General features: G+C 46.3%; 1 protein-coding gene across 2 annotated transcripts in view; it reads right to left on the minus strand.

The window, feature by feature from the left end:
* LOC146813822 (calpain-1 catalytic subunit-like) overlaps positions 1-26,230 on the minus strand; it is a 652,425-nt gene that overhangs the window by 52,400 nt on the left and 573,795 nt on the right. For both annotated transcript variants that reach the window (XM_085610279.1, XM_085610278.1), the window contains 2 exons: positions 14,806-14,874; positions 13,411-13,489 (listed from right to left, as the gene is read on the minus strand). In XM_085610279.1, the coding sequence (XP_085466405.1) occupies positions 13,411-13,489; positions 14,806-14,874 (148 nt within the window). The remainder of the gene's footprint in view (positions 1-13,410; positions 13,490-14,805; positions 14,875-26,230) is intronic.

Consider the following 26,230-nt stretch of genomic DNA (forward strand, 5'->3'; position numbering starts at 1 on the left):
GAGCTTAAAAACATTGGACGTTTCCTGGCTGAATCGGGTCTGTTGGCATGTATGGTTGTACTACCATTGCCTCTCCCTTCTGCCCACAATGGTCTATTACATTGCCACAGCCTCTCTTGCAAGTCCTGTATTGTTGGTTTGTTGCCCCTGCCCCCCTTTCCACTGCCCTCCATAGTCTGTTGTGCTGCCACGGCCCTTCCTGCCTGCTCAGTGTGGTTAAATTGTTGCCTTTGCACCCTCCTACCTGCCTTCAATTTTCAGAGTCCGTGCGCCTGGCCTCTGCCTCTCAACAGTATCCTAATGAACAACTAGATTGCTAACATTCTATATTTATTACAAAAGTGTGGAACGCCTGACGTCATCTTGATGTAATCAAAACTGTAATACCTAGAGCATTTCCTTTAGAAATTACATATATGAGAGGGTCTTATTGGCATCAAAATTATGGTTAGTGCTCGAAAAGACTAAAATAAGGACATATTTTCTGAGTTTTCAAATAGCGAGAAAGCACTTTTAAATTATTTGTTACCTTTATGTTTTTTTATCCAGTTGACCACTTGATTAAATGTTGCACTTAGGGGAGAGGATGTGGTGTTACTTCCAGAACTGCAGACTTTGCAACTGGGGAACCAGGTTGGAGTTTCTGCTTCAGCTCGACATTCTGTGATTCTGGTCAAATCACTTAGTCTCCCCATGTCTACTACCAAAATGAATTTGTTCTTGTGTGATGTAACCAATGCTCATGTAAAGCACTCCAATACCTGACAAGTCTGCACTATATAACACTGCAAAAACACAAAATAATAAGTGTTTTGCACACTTCTGTCATTGGGCTATATTTGGGCTACATCTGGGTGATTTTGGGCTACATTTGGGCTCTTTTGTCTCCGGTGGCCATCTTGGGAGATTTATTTGTTATGAAGTTTCCTAATTTCCTCATGTACTGCAGTCTCCTCAGTAGGAAATGCTTTCAGTTTTTTTACTTTGATTCCATCATGAAGGTATTCAGATATGTCACACATTTGCCATAAATTCTGAATGTTAGCACTCTAGTTGCTCATTAGATCACTGTAGTAAAACTACTGTTCACCATTTTCTTTCTTCGGCATTAATCAAAATTTCTATGGCAAAATGAACCCCCTCATTGTGTTCCTTTTTAAATTAAATGTTTTAAGTGTTACCAGTTTATTCCAATCAAGATGGCTTCAGGTGTGCCATACTTTTGTCATAATGAAGACAGTAAGCGCTCTAGTTGTTTTTAAGAACACTCTGGGACATTCTGTCATTGGGCTATACTTGGGCTACATCTGGGTGATATTTGGGCTACATTTGGGCTCTTTTATCTCTGGTGGCCATCTTGGCAGACTTATTTGTTATGAAGTTTCCTAATTTCCTCATTTACTGCAGTCTCCTCAGTAGGAAATACTTTCAGTTTTTTACTTTGATTCCAAAGGCATTCAGATGTGTCACACATTTACCATAAATTCAGAATGTTAGCACTCTTTTTGCTCATTAGATCACTGTAGTAAAGCTACTGCTCACCAGGGAAAACTGCTGCTGGTATTGAAAGTGCATGTTTCAGTCTGCATGTCAGAATTTTTTAATGAAATAGAAGAGGATTTGAGAAGTCACTCAAAATGTGCCCTAATTTTTCTTTCTGCAGCACTAATCATACTTTTTATGGAAAAATGAACCCCCTCATTTTGTTCCTTTTTAAATTAAATGTTTTAAGAGTTACCACTTTAATCCAAGCAAGATGGCTTCAGGTGTGCCATACGTTTATCATAAGTAGGACTGTTAGTGCTCTAGTTGTTCTTTGGAACACTCTGGGAAGCTGCAGTAGAACACAAAGGAATCAACTGACAGTCTCTGCCCTTGTTGGATGTACATGTTTTACTGAGAATGTCAGACTTCATTCTCACATGACTGAGAAAGATAATGTGAATTTACAGAAAATAAGCTCTCAGTTTAACTTATAGATCACCTTCCAAACCTCTGTGGGAAAAGCATGAGAAAATATTTTTCTCTCAATCATGATATCCCAGCAGAAGGCTTTTTCACATGGTGAAATCACCTTAGAACATACCACAATTCCTAAAATGAGTATGGTACCATCAACAAATGATTTATAATGTAACTAAAGTCTTAAAACCTTTTATTAACTGCAATGCTTGTTAATGAGGTGCTATCATGTATATTGGTCCCAAGATGGCTGCCAACACTTCTTGGATGAAGTGCTGACAGCCAATCAGATCTCAGGATGAGATGTGTGGTTAGGCTCCGCCCACATATATATATGATTTTACTTTTGATTTTCTCAGGAACTACTGAACAGATTGACACCAGACCTGCAAAAGGCACATCCCTGACCTGAGGACTACCTCTCTGCCGAATTTCAAGTAATTCTGTTCAGCCGTTCTGGCTGTACCTTGGACTAAATGTCCCTATGGAAAATTGCATGGGGAAAACACGTTTTGGGACCCCCCTTTTTTCTCAGCCCCCGCTTGACAAATCCCCCCGAGACTTTCAGGGTAGGAGCGGAGCGGAGAGCCCCACCTATTTTGAAAATTTCGCGAGGATTCGTCAACCTGCGCCAAAGTTATTCCAAATAGAATGTTGCGGATTTCCTATGGAAACACGGTCCTAACTATAACTATCTACTGGCGACCGCCAGTAGATAATATATATATATATATATATATATATATCCACAACACCTCCTTCTTGCGAGAGAGAGCAGAGGCCACACAGGGGGAAACCTTTGGAAGCACTTTATTAAAGTTGTTCTGGCGAATGCATTTCGGCATGGAAAATGCCTTCCTCAGCGCCCAAGTGTCCAGGAGGTTTGCCGCAAGATGACTGTTAGTCCTGCCTCCTTCTTAACAATGTAAGTCCGCTCCGCCCCCAAATGTTCGCTCACCTGTTCTAGTTCACGGTGCTCATGCGAACTACAGGACCCAGAATCCAATGTGGTGAAACCAGGTAGATGATGCATGGGGGTGTATGTTACGCCGAGTGGTTGTGCGGGGCTGCAGGCTGTCACACAGTGCTGTACAAAACCAAATTTTCCTGCTTGCTCATACAAAGCGCCTCCTCGGGTCTCCTCACCGCTTCAGCCTTAGACGTCAGGATTCCTTTCGGCGGGGGCAGCAGTGGCAATGCACACCGCCCAATATGGGGTTAATAACCCCACAACCGCCCTGTCTCATCCCAAAGTCCGAGGCGGGCCCAGGCCATCCAATAACTTGGAATCAATCAATCAATCAAGACATTTGTAGAGCGCACTACCTACCCGTAGGGTCTCAAGGCGCTTTGGGGAGGGGGGGGGGTCCCGCTACTGCTCGAACAGCCAGGTCTTGAGCTTCTTCCTGAAGGAGAGGTGGTCTTGGGTCAGGCGCAGGTCGGCCGGGAGGGAGTTCCAGGTCTTGGCGGCCAGGTAGGAGAAGGACCTTCCTCCTGTGGTGGCTCTACGGATGCGTGGGATGGCGGCGAGGGCGTGGCTGGCAGATCGGAGGTGGCGTTTGGGAGCGTAGAAGTTGATGCGGTCGTTGAGGTAGCTCGGGCCTTGATCGTGGAGAGCTTTGTGAGCGTGGGTAAGGAGGCGGAAGGTGATTCTCTTGTTGACCGGGAGCCAGTGCAGGTCTCTTAGGTGTCCGGAGATGTGGCTGTGTCGTGGGACGTCGAGGATGAGTCTGGCTGAGGCGTTCTGGATGCGCTGGAGTCTCTTCTGGGTCTTGGCGGGGGTTCCGGCGTAGAGTGCGTTGCCGTAGTCCAGTCGGCTGGTGACGAGGGCCTGGGTGACGGTCTTCCTGGTCTCCGTGGGGATCCACCAGAAGATCTTCCGAAGCATGCGCAGGATGTTGAAGCACGACGCGGAGACGGCGTTGACTTGCCTGGTCATGGAGAGGGAGGAGTCCAGGATGAAGCCCAGGTTGCGTGCGTGGTTCGTCGGTTTGGGTGCGGTGCCCAGGGCTGGGGGCCACCAGGAGTCGTCCCAGGCGGAGGGCGAGGAGCCCAGGATGAGGACCTCCGTCTTATCTGAGTTCAGTTTCAGGCGGCTCGTCGTCATCCATTCGGCTACCTCTTTCATCCCTTCGTGCAGGTTGGCTCTGGCGGCGGCGGGGTCGTTGGTCAGGGAGAGGATCAGCTGGGTGTCGTCGGCGTAGGAGATTATGTTGAGGTTGTGTTGGCGTGCGATGGCCGCGAGGGGGCTCATGTAGACGTTGAAGAGAGTAGGGCTCAGCGAGGATCCTTGAGGGACGCCGCAGATGACTTCGGTGGCCTCTGATTTGTACGGTGGTAGGCGGACTCCCTGTGTTCTTCCGTCGAGGAAGGAGACGATCCATTCCAGTGCCTTCTCCTGGATTCCGACATTGCTGAGGCGCTGCACTAGGGTGCGGTGGCAGACCGTGTCGAAAGCCGCGGAGAGGTCTAGGAGGATGAGGGCCGCTGTTTCTCCATTGTACATCAGGGCTCGGATGTCGTCGGTGGCGGCGATGAGGGCGGTCTCGGTGCTGTGGTTGGCACGGAATCCGGACTGCGATGGGTCGAGGGATCCATTCGTCTCGAGGAAGGCGGCCAGCTGTTTGTTGACGGTCTTCTCGATGACTTTGGCTGGGAACGGGAGTAGAGAGATGGGGCGGTAATTCTTGAGTTCGGTGGGGTCTGCTGTAGGTTTCTTGAGTAGAGCGTTAAGTTCGGCGTGCTTCCAGCTCTCGGGGAAGGTGGCGGTGTCGAATGAGGTGTTGATGATGTCCCGCAGGTGGGGTGCGATGACAGCGTCGGCTTTGTTGAAGACGTGGTGAGGGCAGGGGTCGGTCGGAGATCCGGAGTGGACGGAGTTCATCATGCGGACGGTGTCTTCGGTGTTGACCGCGGTCCAGGCGCGGAGGGTGGTGGTGGGTGGCGTTACTGCGGTCGTGGGGTGCGTCGGTTGAGTGCTGAAGCTGTTGTGTATGTCAGCGATCTTGTTGTGGAAGTAGGAGGCGAGGGAGTTGCAGAGGTCTTGCGATGGGGTGATGTCGTTGTTTCCGGCGTTGGGGTTGGAGAGCTCTTTCACGATGTTGAAGAGTTCCTTGCAGTTGTGTGCGTTGTTGTCCAGTCGGTTCTTGAAAGCCGTTTTCTTGGCGGTGCGGATCAGTTGGTGGTGTTTCCGGGTGGCGAGCTTGAGGGTGGTCCTGTTGTCCGGCGTGGGTTCCTTTCTCCAGGTTTTCTCGAGGGCTCGGCAGTTCTTCTTGGAGCTCTTGAGTTCGTCGGTGAACCATGGGGCTCTCTTGCTGCTGGGTCTGCTGGGCGGGATCCTCAGAGGGGCGAGTTCGTCTGCGCAGTTGCTGATCCACTTCGTGAGGTTGTCGGCGGCCTGGCTGGGGTTCGCTGAGCTGGCGGGAGGGTGCTGGCTCAGGGTGGCGGCGAGCTGGTCGGCTGTGATCTTGTTCCAGCATCTTCGGGCAACCTGTTGTTGGTGGTGGTGGATCGTCGTTCTTCTGAAGGTGAAGTGGATGCATCTGTGGTCCGTCCAGTGGAGTTCTGCGGCGTGGCTGAAGGTGATGTCTTTGCTGGATGAGAAGATGGCGTCAAGTGTGTGTCCGGCGAGGTGGGTGGGGGTGGACACCAGCTGCTTGAGTCCAAGGTTGGCGAGTTTGTCGAGCAGGGTGCTGGTGTTGCAGTCGTTGTTGTTTTCCAGGTGGAAGTTGAAGTCCCCCAGGAGGATGTAGTCAGCGGAGGGGAGGGCGTGCGGGCTGACGAAGTCGGCGATGTCCTCGCTGAATTGAGTGCGTGGTCCCGGCGGTCGGTAGATCAGGGTGCCTCTGAGGGTGGTCTTCGGGTCGGTGTGGATCTGGAAATGCAGGTGTTCGGCGGAGGGTGAGGTGTTGTCGGTGCTGGTCGTGATGCGGATGGTGTTCTTGTGGATGATGGCGATGCCTCCTCCCACCTGGTTGGCGTTGCGGTCCCTCCGGGTGATCTTGTAGCCGTCTGGGATGGCGATGGCGATGTCGGGCGCTGAGGAGGCGTTCATCCAGGTCTCCGTGAGGAAGGCAACGTCAGGGGCTGTGGCGTCTAGGAGGTTCCAGAGTTCGATGGCGTGTCTGTGGACGGAGTGGGTGTTGAGCAGGATGCACTTGAGGTGGTTGCTGTTGGTGTACGGCTTGGCGGGTGCTGGTGTCGGGCAGGTCCGGATGCAGGTGAACCTGCAGGTGTTGCAGCTGAAGGGTCCGTGGACGCGTCGTGGGGTGGCTCTGCAGCATCCCGGGACTCGGACGGTGTTGAGTGCGATGAGGGTGGCGGCGGTGTACGTCAGGCGGGTCGGGCGGGGTCCTCGTGGGCCAGGGGTCCTGGCACTGGGCGCGGTCCAGGCGCGGACGGGCGTAGACGGGCTTGCCTTTGGCGCGCCTTCGGCGCGCCCGCTGCGCGTGACCGCTGCGCGTTCGCACGGTCGCCATATATGGCGAAGTGCGCGGGTGGGCGGAGCAGCTGGGAGGCGGGAGCGGGGAGGGAACAGAAGGAAAAAAGGGGCGGGGTCGGCGGTGGTGGCGGGAAGCGGGGAGCGGGGAGGGAAGACGGAGGGCGGCGACAGGCAGGGAGAGACAGGCAATACAGCGGGGGAAACAGCAAAGAAAACAAATACCAGTACAAATTATACAATTAAACACAGAGACAACCAATTATACAATTAAGCACAGTAAAAACACCAGGGGCACAGGGAGAGGTGCGCCGATCACGGACCACGCCGCTCGAAGGAGGGGGCGTGGTCACGAGGCGGCAGTCGGGCAGCGAGGCACAGAGGAAGGGGAGGCACACGCAGCAGCTGGTGGCCGTGCGGCGCGGGAGCGTCCCAGAGCTAGGACACACTCACCTGCGTCGCACGGTCGCCATATATGGCCAAGTGCGCGGGTGGGCGGAGCAGCTGGGAGGCGGGAGCGGGGAGGGAACAGAAGGAAAAAAGGGGCGGGGTCGGCGGTGGTGGCGGGAAGCGGGGAGCGGGGAGGGAAGACGGAGGGCGGCGACAGGCAGGGAGAGACAGGCAATACAGCGGGGGAAACAGCAAAGAAAACAAATACCAGTACAAATTATACAATTAAACACAGAGACAACCAATTATACAATTAAGCACAGTAAAAACACCAGGGGCACAGGGAGAGGGTGCCCCTGGAACATAGAAACGCTGCCACGGCAGAGCCAGTGAAGTCCGGGCCAGCTTGTGAAGCGGGGGCCTATGAATCGCATCTCTGGCTAACGCGAAAACAATATCCACAACACCTCCTTCTTGCGAGAGAGAGCAGAGGCCACACAGGGGGAAACCTTTGGAAGCACTTTATTAAAGTTGTTCTGGCGAATATATATATATATGCGTATGTATATATATATATATATGTGTGTGTATATGTGTATATATATATATATATATATATATATATATATATATATATATATATATATATATATATATATATATTCATACATACATACAAACAATGATCCCTGCAATCCTAGCAGGAAAAAGCGAGCCACTCCGGTTTAGAGGTTGCCAGTACTACGGGTTAATTTTGGCAACAACGACGCATTTTGATCTCTGGCGAGATCTTGGTCACATGACCTCTTTCCAGTTCCACGTAAATTTAAAGACATAGTGATGTGCACGGCGCAGCGTGCAGTGAGACAATATAAAGAAAATACTTAGGTGATTTCACGTGTTGATTAAAATAAATGAACATTGTTGATGACACAAATGCTTTTGATTTGGAAATTAATTATATACCATTGAATAAAATTATAATGCACAATTCATAATTTCGACAGCAGTCTAGTAGTTTGAGTTTTGCTCCTGAAAGCTAGATTATGGGTAAGAGTACCCTTGAGTTGGGTAGGTCTGAAATTACTTACCTCGGGTATAGTACCCTGTCACCGGTCACAATAGTGAGTTTATAGACAGACCTCTTTGCAATGACCATCTGGTCCTTGTAGGTAATATATAGATAGATAGATATAGATATAAATATCACGGAAGAGAGCATGTACAAGAGGGCTGCAGAGATAAGGCCTTTTTATTGTGTTGTGAGCCTCCCTCGACCCAGCAAACAGGCGAGACACGTTTCGGTTGTAGCAACAGTCTTTATCAATCTAGTGAATTATTATTAATTAGCATTTATTGAGCGCATGACTACCCTAAGGCATCCCAGCGCTAGCGTCAGAACAGGTGAAAGTAGGCGGCTAGCAATTACTCTTCCGGAATAGCCAGGTTTTAAGACCCTTCCTGAAGGTAAGGTGGGAAGTTTCTAAACGTAGATTGAGAGGGAGGGTATTCCACAATCCGGCTATGTTGTAGGAAAAGGAGAGACCTCCGCTGCGCATCCTTTTAATTTTTGGGATGCTGGCTAGATTTAAATTCGCCGAGCGGAGAGACTCCTTAGGAAGGTACGCGGTGATCAGAGACAGGTTGATGCGAGGGTCTGTGCCCATAAGAGTCTTGTGAGCGGTACATAAGGCCTTAAAGGAAATCCTCTCCTCAATCGGCAACCTGTGTAGGGTTTTCAGACTGGGCCTGGACGGCTGTGTTCTACAAGAGCCAGTCAGAAGTCGCGCAGCACAATTCTGTGCCACTTGAAGCTTCCTTAGAGTAGATTTTGGAGCTCCCAGATACAGTGAGTTACAATAGTCCAGGAGCAAAAGAATCAGGACCTGGATCACGTCTCTCTTTGCCTCTATGGGCAGTAGGGGGAGGACTTTCCGCAACATTCTAAGGATGACGTGATAAACCACTGACAATGCCAATGCTTACTGGTCAAGTTTGAGAGATTTATCCAGCCACACGCCAAGGCTCTTTATCTTGGCCTTCGGGACAGGGGGGAGCCCAGGCATGGATGCCAGTACAGTGTGGGGGCTAAACTGGCTGTATTGCCTAGGTACAAGATTTCAGTTTTGTCTCCGTTGAGTTTGAGACATGAATGTTGCATCCAAGTGGCAACATTTTCCAGGCAGAGGTCCAGGTTTGAAGGATCAGTCCGCAGATGGTTTAGAGATGCCACCAGCTGAGTGTCATCCGCGTACGTGACTACTTTAATCCCAAACGGCTGGATGTCCTTGGCCAGTGACCTCATATATACATTGAAAAGTGTGGGACTTAGCGAGGATCCCTGGGTGTAGAGGCCCAGAGCTGGATTCCCCGCGAAGACCTGAAATTTCCTGCCATTAAGGAAAGATTGAATCCAAGAGATGGCTCCTCCTGCTACCCCGGCTTTTCTTAGCCTCAATGAGAACATTGAAATTGACCGTATCAAAGGATGCACTAAGGCTAGGAGGATGATGGCCGCTACTCCTCCCTGATCTACTATCTTCCTAGCTTCCTCGATCACAGCCGTTAATGCGGATTCTGTACCGTGTTGTGGGCGAAAACCCATCTGAGAGTGATGTAAAGGCTCATGGGTTTCTAGAAAAGATGACAGGGTATAATTGATATGTTTTTCCAAGATCTTACTAAGCATGGGTAGCAGGGATATTGGACAGTAGTTGCTCAGTACTTCAAGGTCCAGGTTTGGTTTTTCAGCAGTGCTTATACCATGACGTGCTTCCAAGCCGGTGGCGCGAGTCCATTGGAAATGGAGAGGTTTAACACCTCCTGCATTACTGGTAATATCACGTCTTTTACCTTGGATATAATATGAGGGGGGCAGGATCTAAAGGTGAGCCTGATTTTATTTGGGTGAAGATATCAGATAAAGTATCCATATCCAAAAGTGGAAATTCCTCCAGGGTGGGATTAGTTCCTTCCACCATGCTCATTGGTTTGGGCCTATCCTGACAAGTAACTTCAGTCAAAGGGGTGACGAGATCACTGGGCCCTGGGGAGGCAGCGAGAGTACTATAAATAGATTGTATTTTTCCCTGGAAATAACCCGCCAGTTCATAACATTGTAGTTGTGCTCGAGGAAGTATCCAGGGGAGTAGACTCCATAAGAGTCTTGGTGATCCGAAAGATATCTTTAGATGCGTTTGCTGCTGCCCTGATTTTTTCCTCATAGTAGAGTGCATGTGCCCTTTTGATTTCAGCCTGATAGCATTTTATGGATTCTCTGTATATTGTTTTACTGATTTCACTAAAGTCCTTCCTCCATTTCCTCTCTAACTGTTTACATGTCTGTTTAAGCAGTCTAAGCCTGGGTGAGTATCAAGGAGAAGTTTTTTCTCTCATACTATGAATGAAGTTTTTAACAGGAATGACTCTATCCAGTGAAGATTCCAACCAAAGATTAAAAGTCTTAGATGATAAGGTAATGTCTGAGTCAAAAGTAGGTTTTGAGTTTTTAAGCTCTGTCGACCAAGCCTCAGCGGAAAGTTTAGACCACAGGCAGGCTTTCCTAGAGCTGTGTTCCTTGGGTTCACAGTGAGTGAGTGATTTTAGAGAAAATGGGATCATTAAATGATCAGACCGTGGTAGGGCAATAGGAGTCTCCACCGTCAACTCCATGATATTAGTAAACACGGGGTCTTTAGGTGTGACCTTTTATATGAGTGGGCCCTATAACTTTTTGTATGAGCTCCGATGCTTCGCCTTTACTAGGGTCCTCAAAGTGTAGGTTAAAATCCCCTCTCAGCGTAAAATTACTGTATGACTTAGCCAGCGAAGCCGCAACTTCTGGCAATGAGCTAAGAAAATGGCCCACTGGCCCCGGCGGTCGATAGATAGGAATCCCAGAAAAGGTCAGTGTGGCTGAGAGTGATATGGAAAAGAATAGACTCTCACAGTTAAGTACTGAGTTGGGTTTGACTCGACATTTGAAAAGATCTTTATAAATTATGGCAATGCCACCTCCTTTTTTTTCCCACGCGGTCTTTGCACTGGATATTATAGCCTGAGGGGAATGAATGTACAGACCACATCAGGGGCTGAGTCCAAATGCGTCCATGTTTCAGTTGGAAATAAGACGTCGGAGAGGCAGGGCCCTCTCTATGATTTCCCAAGGTCGTTCTCAAAATAAAAGGGCATTTTCTGCACGAGGAGTCCCCATTTACTAGGGACAGAGAATGGAGGCAGTCTCTTTCGCTCAGGTCCCTTAGCTCTCTAATTTGTGAAGAGGTACACGTTTAGGTTACCCGAGGGACCGGGGTTCTGGCCCCTGGTCCCGGTCTGGCGCGGAAGGGCTCTGACGGGCGCAGAAGGGCTGGCCTTAGGCGCGCCCGCTGCGCGTGTCCGTGCTCCCCTCCTGCCTTTCATGCCTGCTGCCCAGAAGAGCGTCAGCCTGGCCCCACCCAACCCCGCCTCCTGCTCCCGCGCCCCTCCACACAAACGGAAACCGCAGTGGACCGGAGGGCGTCGGGTGTGAAAGTGTAAGTGCCAATCAGTACAAGTAATGTTAAAAGTATTTAAAATCCAAAGTACAAAATATCTGCCTCCTAAATTGATTCTGTTGAAAGAATAAAATAGCTGGTCTCCCAGCTACCTCTTTAGCCAGTTTTGCCGCTGCGCGTCCATACTCCCCTTTGGCCTTTCATGTCTGCTGCCCGGAAGAGCGTCGGGGGTGAAAGTGCAAATGCCAATCAGTACAAGTAATGTTAAAAGTATTTCAAATCGAAAGTACAAAATATCTGCCTCCTGAATTGATTCTGTTAAAAGAATAAATTAGCTAGTGTCCCAGCTACCTCTTTATCCAGATTTGCCGCTGCGCATCCATCCGTGTGTCTTGTTTTCGTGGTGAGTTTTTGGATACCGAGGCGATAGCCTCATTATTCCACATTCACTTTGAGTTTTTTAGTCGCTGTTTAGATTGTCTTATTGATGTGTGACGCTTTGTCACAGTTGAGGTTGGATCACAAGGTCAGCGCTGTGATAGGCCGCGGGTTGCGGTCAATTTGGTTTGCGGACCGCGCTTCCCTCTGGGTTTTCATGTCTGCTGCCCGGAAGTGCGTCAGCCTGGCCCCGCCCAACCCCGCCTCCTGCTCCAGCGCCCCCTCCACACAAACGGAAACCGCGGTGGATCGGAGGGCGTTGGGAGTGAAAATGCAAGTGCCAATTCGTACAAGTAATTTTAAAAGTATTTAAAATCCAAAGTACAAAATATCTGCCTCCTAAATTCATTCTGTTAAAAGAATAAAATAGCTAGTCTTCCAGCTACCTCTTTTTCCCGTTTTGCCATTTTGTTCAACTCATTTAACGTTTGTCATTCATAGACATAGAAAAAAATACATATAACATGTTTAAAAACCCATTGCATTTCAATAAGAATTTTGTAATACTTGATTATAATGGAACTGCGTGTAGTAACCGGCATAGTGCACCAATTTCACTTTGCTATCAATACATGTGCAGTTCAAGAAATAATAACTAAAATAATTACTTTGCACAGTGAAATCTAAAACACTTTCGTTGATGCTTAGAAACATCTTTCTTTTTTTCTTTAAAAAACTGGCAAAAACCCCCTCATAGTAGCAATTTGGTATTAAATGTGCTGCGTATATTCTTGGCATTTAGAGGACTTCAAGTATATTGCAGTTTCCGGCTACTAAAGACCTATTGATTACACACAGAGCCCTGCCTTGATGTTTCATTCAAGAAGCAGATATGACCAGTTTGTGTCTCCTACTTCATAACGTGCGGTTCATACTCACAATTTTGAAAACGGACTTCAATAAACACAATAGGATTTCCAATTAAAACTCACAATATGCCACCAAATAGGAAAATTAACATTTTGAAACATTTTGATTGCCATGAACGTATTTTAAAGTCATGAAATCATACCAGTCCCATAATAACTTGAAAATACATAAATAAGGTTTCCAGGATCAAGCATGGCAGAAGAGACTCATTCAGTAAGGCATACTGCCTATTTGACATCACTCAGCTATTCATATTTTCAGAGTTTGTGAAAATCCAATTGCATATAATCCCAGTGCCTTGGAGACCTGCACAACAGAGACATCCTGTTCCAAAGTTGTATTTAATATGTTTAACCATTTAAGGTAGGTCCAAGGCAAACATATATCCTCGCGTCTGGGTATGTCAGTCTCTAACTCCTTTAACAGCACAGTTTTAACAAAGTACCAAGGTCGGGCGAGGCCTTCACATAAAAAATGAATATTCACAACAGATCTCAACGCTTGAGCCACTGCTTGCCAGATCTCTATTTGTATATGTTAAAATTTTAGAAACTGGATCACACAAAAAAGTTGAAATCTGTCTTGTCCAGTGCCCCAAAATTACCTAAGATGTCACTGGACAGAGAGATAGTCAGAAGTAAAGGTGGATAGAGAGAGGACAAAGGGCTGTGAAAGAGACACAGAGGAGACCATGGTCAAATAGAAAGAAAATTTGCCTTCTTAGCGGGAGCCTTGCAATTGCCCTCTTTGCCCATGTCTTAAACAAGCTGCCACAGTGCTGTCTCATGGACCCCACTCCTTGTACCCCACCTCACTCACCAACTGTCTCCAGGGCCGTCTGCAGCTCGTAGGAGCTCATGGTGCCGGATCTATCCAGGTCGTGCTGTAGGAAGATAGTCTGAAAAGAAGAGGAATGTGTGGTCAGAAACATGCTGGGGAGTAGTCTGTGTAAAACGTCGCAAGAGGAATATTCCTGCTTCCTCTCCAAGATCCTTCTGACATTTAACCCACCCTCTGAAGACTCCACACCCTCCTCCTTCACTAGCACCCTTCTCTTCTGCCCCCACAACTATCTGCCATTAGGAGCTGGTGTTAGGGATGCATGAGTGCTGCAGCACCCCCAAAATAGCCATGCTGGAGTTCAGATGGATATGCTATCAAGAGTTGTTTACATTTTGTTTATCTTACAATATTTATTGTTGGTTTTTTAAGACAGAGGTTAAATGTCAGGCTATGTCTTCTGATAAATTGCTGTTTATTGTTTTAACATGGAGATTCATGTTTACTTTTCTTTCTTTGATTTCAAAAGTGAGAGGATTTTATAGACTATAGGACAGTCTTACTGGGGCACATGGAGCGTTGAAGGAAAGGGAGTGGGATGTCAATTTTATTCTAACACACAGCAACATGTAAATAACTGTAAATCGACTAAATATGTCAATATATATGTAGGAGAGTAGGATCTGCTTCACATGTTTACCCCCCCCCCGTTTTGCTGGTGTTTCACTGTTTATCGACTTTAGTCTGGCTGGGACCCTGCTATCCAGTGCCCCAGCCTAGCCGCTTCCTCTCTAAATTGATTGCATGTACTTTAGGTACACCAGAGATTGGATCCTGAGGTACCCTTGTGAGTCCCTAGTATATGGTATACTATGTACACAGGGCATAGGTACCCCAGAGGCCTACCAGGGGCTGAAGCATGTATTATGCCACCCCTGGAAAGCCACCCAAAATGACACCACAGGTCTGCTACTGCAGCCTGGGTAAGGTGATGCATGTACCCCTTACTGAGGTATAGGTTCCACTATACCTCACCAATCACTGCACATACAAACCTATCAGTCATTCCTATGGGAGGCCTTAACAATCCTAAAGGCAGAGTGCTTGGTTATATGTGAGAGGGTGCCCAGGCATGAGCTGGGCCCCTCTGCAGCCTTCGGAATCTCTATGCATGCATGTATGTATGCATGAGACTCCTGTGAGGTCATCTGGTTCAGGGACGGTCATATTTAAAGAAAAGGCGTCAAAGGATTTCCATAGCTTGCTATGTGAAGAACGGTAGGGCGAAGAGTGTAGTGAGATTTTATCCGCCCCTCTGAGAAAGGACAACCCTTCCTGCCATTTCCTGAAAGAAACTTCCTTTGAATTCTTCCAGTTATTGAGTATTATTTTGCAGGCAAGTGTAAGCATGATTACTGGTGCCAGACGACTCACCTTCCAACGCTGCACCTTCTTCCACAGATTCTGGAATTCGACCAAGCCCAGCGTGGCGTTGCCGTCTTTCTGTAGAGGCATCTGGTAAAGGAAAACGTGCCTAGAGCAGCTATCTTGTTTTGTGCTAGTTTTCAGCAGGTAAACATGTGAGTGTTATGGAATAAAACAACAAAAAGTGCTCAGCTACTCAGTCCATTCCTCTTCAAATAAGTGTCTTGTGAGGTCTTGTGTGTGCTTGTAGAGTGACCTGTTAAGTTCTGATGGACAGTTGTCTATGCTACCAGTTACCAGCGAATACAAACTCTGGTGCCAGGCTTTCGAATGACATTCCAATGTTCCTCTGAGAGCAGTTACCTTTCTCGGGCAAACATGCTGCCCGTTTTTGAGTTTTGTTGGTTTTTGGATGGCCTAGAGCAGGTACTGGAATAACAAGTTATGTAAAATCCATTGTGTTCTTTTTTCACACAGCGAACTGCTTCTTTTGCTTTGAAAACCATTTGGTAATAGTATAGACAACTTTAACATTCCTTTACTATGTTTTCATCGTACATTTGTTCCTTTGATTTCAAGGGTTAAAAGGAATGAATATTATTGATTTTCCTGATTTTCTTTTTTTACCCATCCTGGCATGAAAATACCAGCCACACCAGTAAACTACTGCCCTTGTGGCAGCCCTATCTGGTAGTTGTAGGTATGATTCATCTGACTTGAACCAATGGCCCTGAACACATCTGAAAACAAGGACTGGTAAAAGTATAGCTTAGGAATGAGGCAGGTGACATTTGATCAAGGGATAAAAGCTAATAGCTTTCTTAATAGTGCCAAAAATCACAGCAGAGGATCTCAACCAGGTTGAGTGTCAGTGCAGCCTTGCCAGGTTTCTTAGGCACTAGGAACAAACTTCCCCCATCCAGTTTTTTTTTCTATTCTGGAACTTGCAGTGTTGTTTATACAACTGTAAATCTAGGACTACATATCCAAGAATACCAAGAAAATCCCTGTTCTGATTTAGCCCGTTATGTTAATTATTTTGGTGTAGCGCACGTTCCTGAACAGTTTCTTAATTCTTGTCTCTCTTACTAAGATATCCAAATTAAGGTGGATTTTGAGTCAGGAAGGAATGGCTAAGGTTAATAGGCTGGAAAAGCCATGTCTTCAGATTTTTCAGAAAAGACTTAAAACCAGCTTCATGGCAGATTTTATCATTGAAAGAGGTCCAACTTACCAGGGCCACTGCTACATCCTCCATATTTACTCTTGTGGAACTTTGGAACAATACGTCAGTTGGAATGTAGACACGCATGCACCCGGTAAACTTGGACCTGTGGTTGTGAAACAAACCTGAAAAGAAGTCATGCACCAAAGGTCTACTTGCACTGTGTGAAAAGTGAACACCATTGCGCACTCTTAGCAATAAGTCTGCACAACCGTCTCAAAGGGTGGAAATTCAGAGCTGGCCGTCAAACTACGATGATGTTACAGTTTGTTTTCAGTTTCAAACATGCACAATGTTTGCTGTTTGAGAAAAATAAATGGTTGCAAATAGTACAGTTTCACCAATGTGGGCTATGCCTCAGTTTGCAATGTTGCCACATTGTGGTCTTTAGCTGCAGTTTATTTGAACTAGGATTGATTTTTTATTTGTACTTTTTTAATAAACCAATCCTCTTCAGAAAGATCTGTACCACATGAAATCGAATAGAAAAGTAATGTCACTTTAGTAGTACATTAGAGTAAGATACATTATTCTGAAACACAAAGTTGATGTTTGAAATGCTTGTAAAGCCACTGGTGTCTTCTTGGGTCACATTATAATGTATCTTTCCTTTGGACTTAATGAACTCCCTGGCTAGTTCCCCTGTAGCTGAGAAAACAAGTTGCTTAGACCACTTTCAGGCTGATTGGACCTCATCAGTGGGGCGACGCCTGAGTCTTGTCCCACAGTGAGCACAACGTGCCCCTCATTAGTGGGGTGCCACCTGAGTCTTGTCCTACAGGGAGCACAACATGGTCCTAATCAGTGAGGTGCAGCCTGAGGCTTGTCCCACAGAGAGCACAACGTGGTCCTCATCAGTGAGGGGCTACCTGAGTCTTGTCCCACAGCGAGCACAACATGCTCCATATTAGTTAGGTGCCGCCTGAGTGTTGTCCCACAGCAAGCACAACGCAGTCCTCACTTTTCAGTGGCACTAACTTGTACTGTGTTCCACGCAGTAACCCATTCAATTCTGTCTGATGGTTATGTCGAGTAATTTCTGTCTATGATTGCAAAATGGTACCCTTATTCACAGGCATTTCATGATGCTACACTTTATAACATTGGAACGTTGAGCCATCTGCTAAACAACATAAAGTTGCTCAGGGCCATTAAAACATTCGGTGCTGAGGACATAACGGTTACGTCCTTGCCTGTGGCGCTGGTGTGCCAAGGATGTAACTATTATGTCCTCGGCACAGCACTGCAAACTCCCTCTGCTGTAAATAGCAGAGGGATTTACTTTTAATATTTATAGCCTCAGGAGGTTATGAACGCGGACTTCATTACATTGAAAGTGAAACTGAAATGAGCCGAATGTCTTGTTTCAATTTAACTGCTCCAGTGCTCGTGGGTTATCTTTGTGTGAAAAGTTGTGGGTTCACTGCTCCAGCACAAATTTCCTACCACCCAGCATTACCCTCGGTCTCCTGATAAAAATGATACCTCACTTGTGTGGGTGCTTCGAGCAGATAACTTCAAAACTTATCAAATGAAACACTGAGTAGGAAACAAAGTGGGTGCAGAATGGCAGGTTTTTTTCGTAAGTTTTTAGGCTGACTTTGCTGTGGGAACCCACAAAAGTGAGGTATCATTTTTATCGGGAGACTGAGGGGAAAGCTGGGTGGTGGGAAATGTGTGCCGTGCAGTGATCTCACTACAGAAAAAAATGTCAATTCTCTGTCCATCATCCTTGGGTGTTTGCTTTGTTCTCCCGAAGTTGTCAGGGCGTGCCCAGATGTGGCTCCCTTGTTCACTTTGCCACTGGATTCTAGCTTGCCTAGCTAATGACGGAATGCCACCCCCAAACCGGTCCCAGGATGCTTGTTTCCGGTCCAGGGAAGACTGGTGATGAATGTCTGAAAAGTTTCAACGTTCGGTCCATCATCTTATTATGTTTGCTTTGTTCCCCCTAAGTTGGCAGGTTATGCCCAGAAGTGGGTCCCTTGCTCACTGTGCCACTGAATTCAAGCTAGCCTGGCTTATGAGGGGCGTTACCCTGAAACCGGTCGCAGGATGCTTGTTTGCAGTCCAGGGAAGACCTGGCTTGGCAGTTTGAGCTGGACTATTCCCATAAAGAATAGGGTCAAGACTGATTTGCATATGGCTGGGCCTGAACTGGGGTGGCGACGTGAGCAAAGGAACGGTGATTGATTCAACCTAGACCTTATAGTGATTGGGGGTGAGTGTCTGAAAAGTTTCAGCGCTCGGCCCATCATCTTATTGTGTTTCCTTTGTTCACCCTAAGTTGGCAGGCAGTGCTCAGACATGGGTCTGTTGCTCACTTGCTCCTGACTTTGCCACTGGATTCAAGTTTACCTGGCTGATGGGGGGTGTTAACCCATAACTGGTCCCAGGATGCTTGTTTCCAGTCCAGGGAAGACCTGGTTCGGCAGTTTGAGCTGGACTATTCCCATAAAGAATAGGGTCAAGACTGATTTGCATATGGCTGGGTCTTAACTGGGATGGCGAAGTGTGCAAAGGATTGATGATCGATTCAACCCAGTCCTAATAGTGACTGGGGGTGAACGTCTGAAAAGTTTCAGCGCTCGAGCCATCATCTTATTGTGTTTGCTTTGTTTGTCCTAAGTTGGCAGGGTATTCCCAGACGTGGGTCCCCTGCTCACTTTTCCACTGGATTCAAGCTAGCCTGGCTGATGAGGGGTGTTACTCCAAAGCCAGTCCTAGGATCCTTGTTTTTCAGTCCACGAAAGACCTGACTTGGGTGTTCGTGCTGGACTATTCTCATGAGGAATAGGGTCAAGACTGATTTGCATATGGCTGGGTCTGAACTGGGGTGGCGAAGTGAGTAAAAGAACGATGATGGATTAAACCCAGATCTAATAGAGACTGGGGGTGAATGTCAGATAAGTGTCAGCGCTTGGTCCATCAACTTAGTGGGTTTGCTTTGTTCGCCGTAAGTTAGCAGGCTATACTTAAATGTGGGTCCCTTACTCACTTTGCTACTGGATTCTAGCTTGCCTGGCAGATGAGGGATGCTAACCCGAGACTAGTCCCAAGATGCTTGTTTCCAGTCCAGGGAAGACCTGGCTTGGCAGTTCGGGCTGGACTGTTCCTTGGAAGAACAGAGTCAAGACTGATTTGCATATAGATCGGTCTGAACTGGGGAGGGGGGGAGGGGGGGGGGGGCGAAGTGAGCAAAAGAACGATGATCAATTCAACCCAGATCTAATAGTGACTGGGGGTGAATGTCTGAAAAGTTTCAGCACTCGTTCCATCATCTTATTGTCTTACCTATGTTCACCCTAAGTTGGTAGTGTATGCCAAGACGTGGGTCCCTTGCTCACTTTGCCACTGGATTCAAGCTATCCTGGCTGATGAGAGGTGTTACTCCAAAACCGGTCCGAGGATGCTTGTTTCCAGTCCAGGAAAGACCTGGCTTGGCAGTTCGGGCTGAACTATTCTCATGAGGAATATGGTTAAGACAGATTTGCATATTGCTGGGTCTGAACTGGGGTGGCTCAGTGAGAAAAAGAACTATGATGGATTCAACCCAGATCTAATAGAGACTGGGGGTAAATGTCAGATAAGTTTCAGCACTCGGTCCATCATCTTATTGTGTTTGCTTTGTTCGCCCTAAGTTGGCAGGGTATGGCCAGACGTGGGTTCCTTGCTCACTTTTCTACTGGATTCAAGCTAGCCTGGCTGATGAGGACGCAGGTGACTCCTTGCAAAACTAGGTCTTTTTGTAATCAATAATTTTCAAGTCTCCACAGTACCTTTTGGGCCATTTCCTGTCACGTGCACTAGGCCTACCCACACAAAGGTACTATTTTTATAGGAAGACTTGGGTGAATGCTGGGTGGGTGGAAGTTAGTGGGTCCTCACGGATTCCAGAACTTTCCATCATAGAAATGTGAGGACATTTTTTTTTTCTCACACAATTTGAGGTTTGCAAGGGATTTTGGGTAAAAGAACCTGTGGAGAGCCACACAAGTCACCCCATTTTGGACTCCCTGGGTGTCTAGTTTTAAAAAATGTACAGGTTTATTAGGTTTCCCTAGCTGCAAGCTGAGCTAAGCTCGTCCACATTGCGTTTTTGGCTTTTTCCTGTCATGGGCATTAGGCCTACCCAGACAAGTGAGGTACCATTTTTATCAGAAGACTTGGGGAAATGCTGGCAGGTTGAAACTTAGTGGCTCCCTACCGATTCCAGAACTTTCCATCCCAGAAATGCGCTGATTTTTTTAAAATTTTTTACAAAGTGTAAGGTTAGCAAGGGATTCTGGGTAACAGAACCTGGTGAGAGTCACACGAGTCACCCCATCCTGGATTCCCCTGGGTGTCTAGTTTTGAAACATTTACAAGTTTGCTAGGTTTCCCTAGGTGCCGGCTGAGGTAGGGCCAAAAATGCACAGCTAGGCACATTGCAAAAAAAGGGTACGTTTTCTGTGGAAAAAATGTGATGGGTTCACGTTGACCCATTTCCTGTCGCAGGCACTAGGCCTACCCACACAAGTGAGGTACTGTTTTTATCGGAAGACCTTGGGGAACACAGAATAGTAGTAACAGTGTTATTACCCTTTGTCTTTCTATGCATTTCTACCTTCCAAATGTAAAAGAGTGTCTAAAAAAGAAGACATTTTGAAAAATGCCCTCTAATTAATATGCTAGTATGGTTAGCCACGAGTTCAAAGATGTGTAAATAACCATTGCTTTCAAACTCCATATCTTGTTCCCATTTCGGAAGTACATATGTTTCCTCAATACCTAACAGTCTTAATATTGTACCAGATTAATTTCTGTATACCTGGTACACAATGACAAACCATTGCAAGGTGCAGCTCAGTTAATGGCTCTGGGTACCTCGGGTTCTTGGTGAACCTACAAGCCCTATATATCCCGCAACCAGAAGGGTCCCATGGATCTAACAGTATATTGTTCTAAAAAAATCTAGCTTAGTTAGAAGAAGTTACAGGTGAAAATGTAGGCACAAATGACTTTTTTTTCAACTCGATTTCAGTATTTTTTTTTATTTCAACCGTTGTTTTCCATATGAAAATCTTGAAGGATCTACAGAAATGGCCCTTTGCTTAATTCAGAATTCTGTCTACTTTTCAGAAACGTATCCAGGATTAATTATTTACACCAATTTTTACCACTGGCTGGAAGGAGGTAGGAAAAATAGGCTATGTTGCAGTAAAATGCCAAAACTATGGATAAACTGTTGGTTTTCTGACAAAGGTCCGCCTGTTCCTGAAAGCTGGGAACATGGTGATTTTAGCACCACAAACTCTTTGTTGATAACATTTGCAGGGAAAAAAACAGACACTTTCTTCTGATGCACTTTCTTCCCATTTTTGCCAAAAAACTCCAAAGGTAGCTCTAATAGTGACAAACCTAGCATACTTTTAGAATCTTCAGGATGTTGGAAGAAAAGGATGCAAATTTGATGGGGATACCTTATGTGGACAAAATGTCTGAGGGCCTAAGCGCGAACCCCAAATAGCTTAAAAAAAAAGGGCTTGGCACGGGGGAGGTGGGGAAGCCTGCTTGCAAAGGGGTTAATGGCTGGTTCAGCGCTTCTGATTCAACATTCCAATGTTTGTCTTTCTGTTTCTCCGTCTTTTTATTCAGAAAATTTTAACCCCAGTGGATAGAATGTTCCTACAGTATTAGAGCTCTTCTACCCCGGACTAGAACAATTGCTAAATGGCTTCTCCTTTGTTATAGGCCCGAGCCACATTAAAGCTTTTAATCATCCCTACTTGACTCGGCAAAGGTCTATAATACTTAATTCTACTTAGAGTAAATGGCTCCCAAATCCAATATCAAGATCTGTCTGCTTGTCCCAAAGACAGATGCCTAGAATACTTGTCATTGAATTGGATTGTGAGAGACACCCTGAATCACTAGAAGTCGAGAAAAAAACCAGAACATTACTTTATCCAACAAGCACTGGCAAATCCAATAGTTTCATCCATGTGAGAGCAATTGACTTTGTCAATGTTTTATTTTTTAAACTTGTTGCAGAGCGGTGCGGACAGCTGTGCAACATGGCTTAAAGTAAAAGAAAAAATGCTTTGACGTGGGAAGCGTTGACCATGTTATAGCGCTTTTTTTCTTTAAGTCCTGCAGCACAGCAGCCTGCATTTCTGTGCAATGTGTCAAAGCTCGAGGCAGGCAAGCAACAAGAAGGAATTGTGGGGGAGTAGGTAGGAAACAGAAACAATGAACATTTAAGCAACTCCAGAAAGGTGTGTGGAGGAGGGAGAGAGCAGCAACGGACAGCGGAAGAAGGGCATGGGAGGGGCAACACAAGAGAGCTGTGGGTAGGTTGAAGCAACAACAGACAACAGTAGCAGGATGGGGGAGCTAGATAGTACCATGCATTCTTGAAGAGTGCATCGCAAAAAGTAAACAAATAAAAAATATATTACCTGGAGGAGCTTATAGCCAGTGCAAAGCCACTGGCTGCAAACAGGAAGCTGTGCTAGAGTCAATGTAACCTGCTTGTGATCAATGCCTGGGTGGCGTTCTTCCTGGTGTTCAGAGGTGGCCACTTTAAGATTTTCCTGAGCATGTTGAGGATGTTGAAGCAGGAGGATGTGATGGCATTGATTTGGGGTCTCATGTAAAGTTCTGTGTCCGAGGTTTCATGCTTGGTCAGTGAGTGCAAGGGTGGGTTCCAGTTTGGTGGGAAAATCAGGACTTTCGTTTTCTCATTGTTGAGTTACAGGCGGGTAGTTCTCATCCAATTGGCGATTTCTGTCATGCAGCATGTGAAGTTGTTTTTTTGTGTTTATGGGGTCTTCTGAGAGGGAAAGGTTGAGTTGTGTGTCGTCGGCATACAAGATGATGCTGATTCTGTAGGAGTAGGTAGGCTTCGCAGGGGGCTTTCAGATCTATGCTCCACGACACGTACAGCAGCCCCGCAAGAAGGTGGGCAGTCGGGAGGAAGCAGGAAGCAGGGGAAGTGACCAATTAAAAGCAAGGAAACAAGAGTGAAGTGGAATCCAACCAATGATATGTATTGGTAAGTAATGCGCATGCTCTAAGCCAAATATAACCTTTTAGTTTTAACAAAAGGTTTCGCCTACATTGCATATGCACTGTCTTAGGTGAAACTTAAAAAGGAGACACAATTAAACTATATATTTATCTATTGCAGTTAGTGGATCAGTTTTCTGTGAAATGGCATTGTGAAGGGAATTATTCAAACAACAATTATGGCAAAAATATAAATATAGAAAAATGGTTTTATCTTTGACAAAGCATGAAATTAATTACATGTACCTAATCTGAACTTCAAAAAAGCATGAAGGCCCGTGTATGACAGCAATGGTCCATAAACATGTTGCAAAGCTTGTCATCTTCATAAAGCAATGTACGTATGTAGTTATTGCCACTGAGATAAAAATAGCAGAACGTGGTAAGGGGAGAAACCGAGCATCTTCCATTGATGGGGCTTGGGAGATGATTTGAGATCATGTAAATTTAATGGGACACCAGTGGCATCTGGACGGTTTAAGCTTTCTCATTGAAGGTAGATAAGGTGCTCTTCTTCTGCAGCACTTTTCTGAACTCCAGAATGGATTGTGCAAAGCTCACTTGCAGGGGATTTATTTCAGATTCTAATAACACAGTTGTGAAAATGTGTCCATGGATTTGTTCATGAGTAATAAAATGACGGGCTGTGTGTTTTTGAATACGAATACGGCAGATATTTCTAAGAGTGTGGTGGGGCATTTTCAGCTGGCATCGAGGCCAAGGACCTTTTTGCTTTAGTCTTGTGGCTTCTACTTATTTTAAAACAATTCTTTCTCTAAATACTTGGTTCAGCTTTTCCGTGTTGAATTTGCAAATCTGCGCCTGGTTTTTATTATAACTGTTGACTTTTTTTAATGATGCCCTGTATGGGGCTTTAGGACATCAAGCTCATACTGCTTTGCATCACCTTGTGGAGGAGACATGGCTGTTTCCACCACGAGGAAGTAAGTGGCCGTCGCAAGACTTTGTTGAGCTTTAAGAGAAGATATAACTACTCCCTTAAAGGCAAATTTGCTGAAGATGTGGGAGTACCCATTGCGAAGGAGGATTGGGTAAAAGGGCTGGGCCCGGTCCTAAAGGGTCTCTAGTAATGCTAGGTTAAAAATGATCAAATTCTACTTCATCCACAGAGTGTATCTCATGCCTGGTAAGATAAATACATTTTTCCCACTGGCCCAAGCTACATGTCCTGCTATGAGGGTGTAGATGTTCCTCATAGTTTAGGAATGCACACATCTTTCTGAATACTTGGTGGAAGTTCTTACTATTCTTAACCCCTTCTATGCTCATGACGGAATGTTTCCATCATGAGCATAAGTTCTAGTGTGCTCATGAAGGAACCATTCTGTCATGAGCACATGCTCAGGAAATCCCTCTGCTGCAGACAGCAGAGGGTTTTCCCATGTTTTGTGCCTGGGGAGGTGGGGAAGAGCTTCCCCAACCTCCCCAGGCCTATTTTCTTTTTTTTCAAAGATATTTTTATTAAGGTTTCAGCATACAATGTGAGAGAAAACCACCACAGCATCCCACGCAGGGTAGCAGAATAATTCAACAGAATTATGATTGCTGTTCAAGTTGCAGTGCTCAACGTAAATCAAACTCCTTTCCCAGTGGGTAGCTCGAATGAAAAATACAGTTTCTGACAGTAATGGAGTATGGCATAAAGTCAATCGAGCACAAAATATGAGCAATCAGTTTGACCGGTATTATTTCTTCTTCCTGCGGCGGTAACCTCCCCAGGCCTCCCAACTGGAAGGTGTTATACAAAGTGAACATAAGTCATATACAAACAAACCCTAAACATGGGATAACTTAAATATAAAGAAAGAAGAAAATAAACCCGACCCTGTGCCCACCCCCCACCCTCCTTGTGGTGACAGCTACATTTGTATAGTGACGGAAGCGTATGACACTAGAGTTCGAATCATAATTGAAAGAGATGCAGGCCTCTGATGGTAGAGGGGCAGACAGCTGATGGATGGCCTCGAGAAAGGAAGGTAACTAGGGGGCCCCATTTAAATTCAAAATTCTCGTAGTTGTCCCTGAAGATGTCAGACATGCGTTCTAGACTGAGCAGGTGCCAAAGGCAGGAGTGCCAGACGGAAATAACCGGCGCCTCCCTCTTCTTCCAGGCGGCTGCTAGAGTAATCTTGGCTGCTCCAATACAAAGCCACATAATCATTTTATCAGCTTGGGTTTGGTGTTCCAGGGAGGCATCGCGGAACCCCAAAACAACATTCGCCATGGTAGTAGGGATGGGGTATTCCAACATATCTTTTATATGTGCCAGAATTTCTTCCCAGAAGGGGCGGATAGTCGGGCAGTCCCACCATATGTGTTGAAAGTCCCCAAGAAATCTGCACCCTCTCCAGCATCTATCGGAGGTGGTGGGGAAGATCTGTCTAACTTTGGCTGGGTGCAGGTACCAATCCATCATGGTCTTCAGGTGAGCCTCCCTAAGCTCTGAGGAGTGATTGAATCGCGTAATGTCAGAACATAAATGTGACCTTTCCTCGTCTGAAATAGGACGATGTGTCAAATCTTCCCACATGTGCATATATCGTGGGCGCGGGGAAAGTGTGGTGTTGAGCAGAAAGCTATATATGAATGAAATCACCCCTTTCATAGAAGTAGCTTTGGTGAGGAAAGCCTCGAATTTTATAAGGGGTCGGGTGGCTGCCTCCCTTACCTGAGGAATAAGGGCCCAATGCATCAGTTGTGTATAGTGGTACCGCTCTGTGTGCCCTACTTCATAGTCCCGTTTCAACTGTCAAAAGTGAGGGGGTCAAAGTTGTGGAATAAATGTGTCAAGGCTAGGCAACCTCCCCTTCTCCAGGCATCAAAAGGTCCCTCATGAAGGGCCGGAGGGAATGATGGGTTGAAATGGAGCGGAGTAAATGGAGAGGGGAACGTAGTCCACCTAGCATCACCCAAAACTAAGTCCCATACTCTTAAGGTGGTGTGTGTCGGAGTACTAATGCATGTATTTTTAGGTCTGTCCTTTCTAGGGCGCCAAACTAGATCTCAAATAGTCCTCCCCGTCACGCTGCGATCCATGTGTAGCCAATGTTTATCGGAGTCCTGTTTTGACCATTCCACCAGAGCTCTCAGCTGTGCTGCTTTGTAATATAAGTGAATGTCCGGGAGTCCAGCCCCCCC

The sequence above is a fragment of the Triturus cristatus genome, chromosome 6 (assembly GCF_964204655.1).
Source record: "Triturus cristatus chromosome 6, aTriCri1.1, whole genome shotgun sequence".
Classification (NCBI taxonomy): Eukaryota; Metazoa; Chordata; class Amphibia; order Caudata; family Salamandridae; genus Triturus; species Triturus cristatus.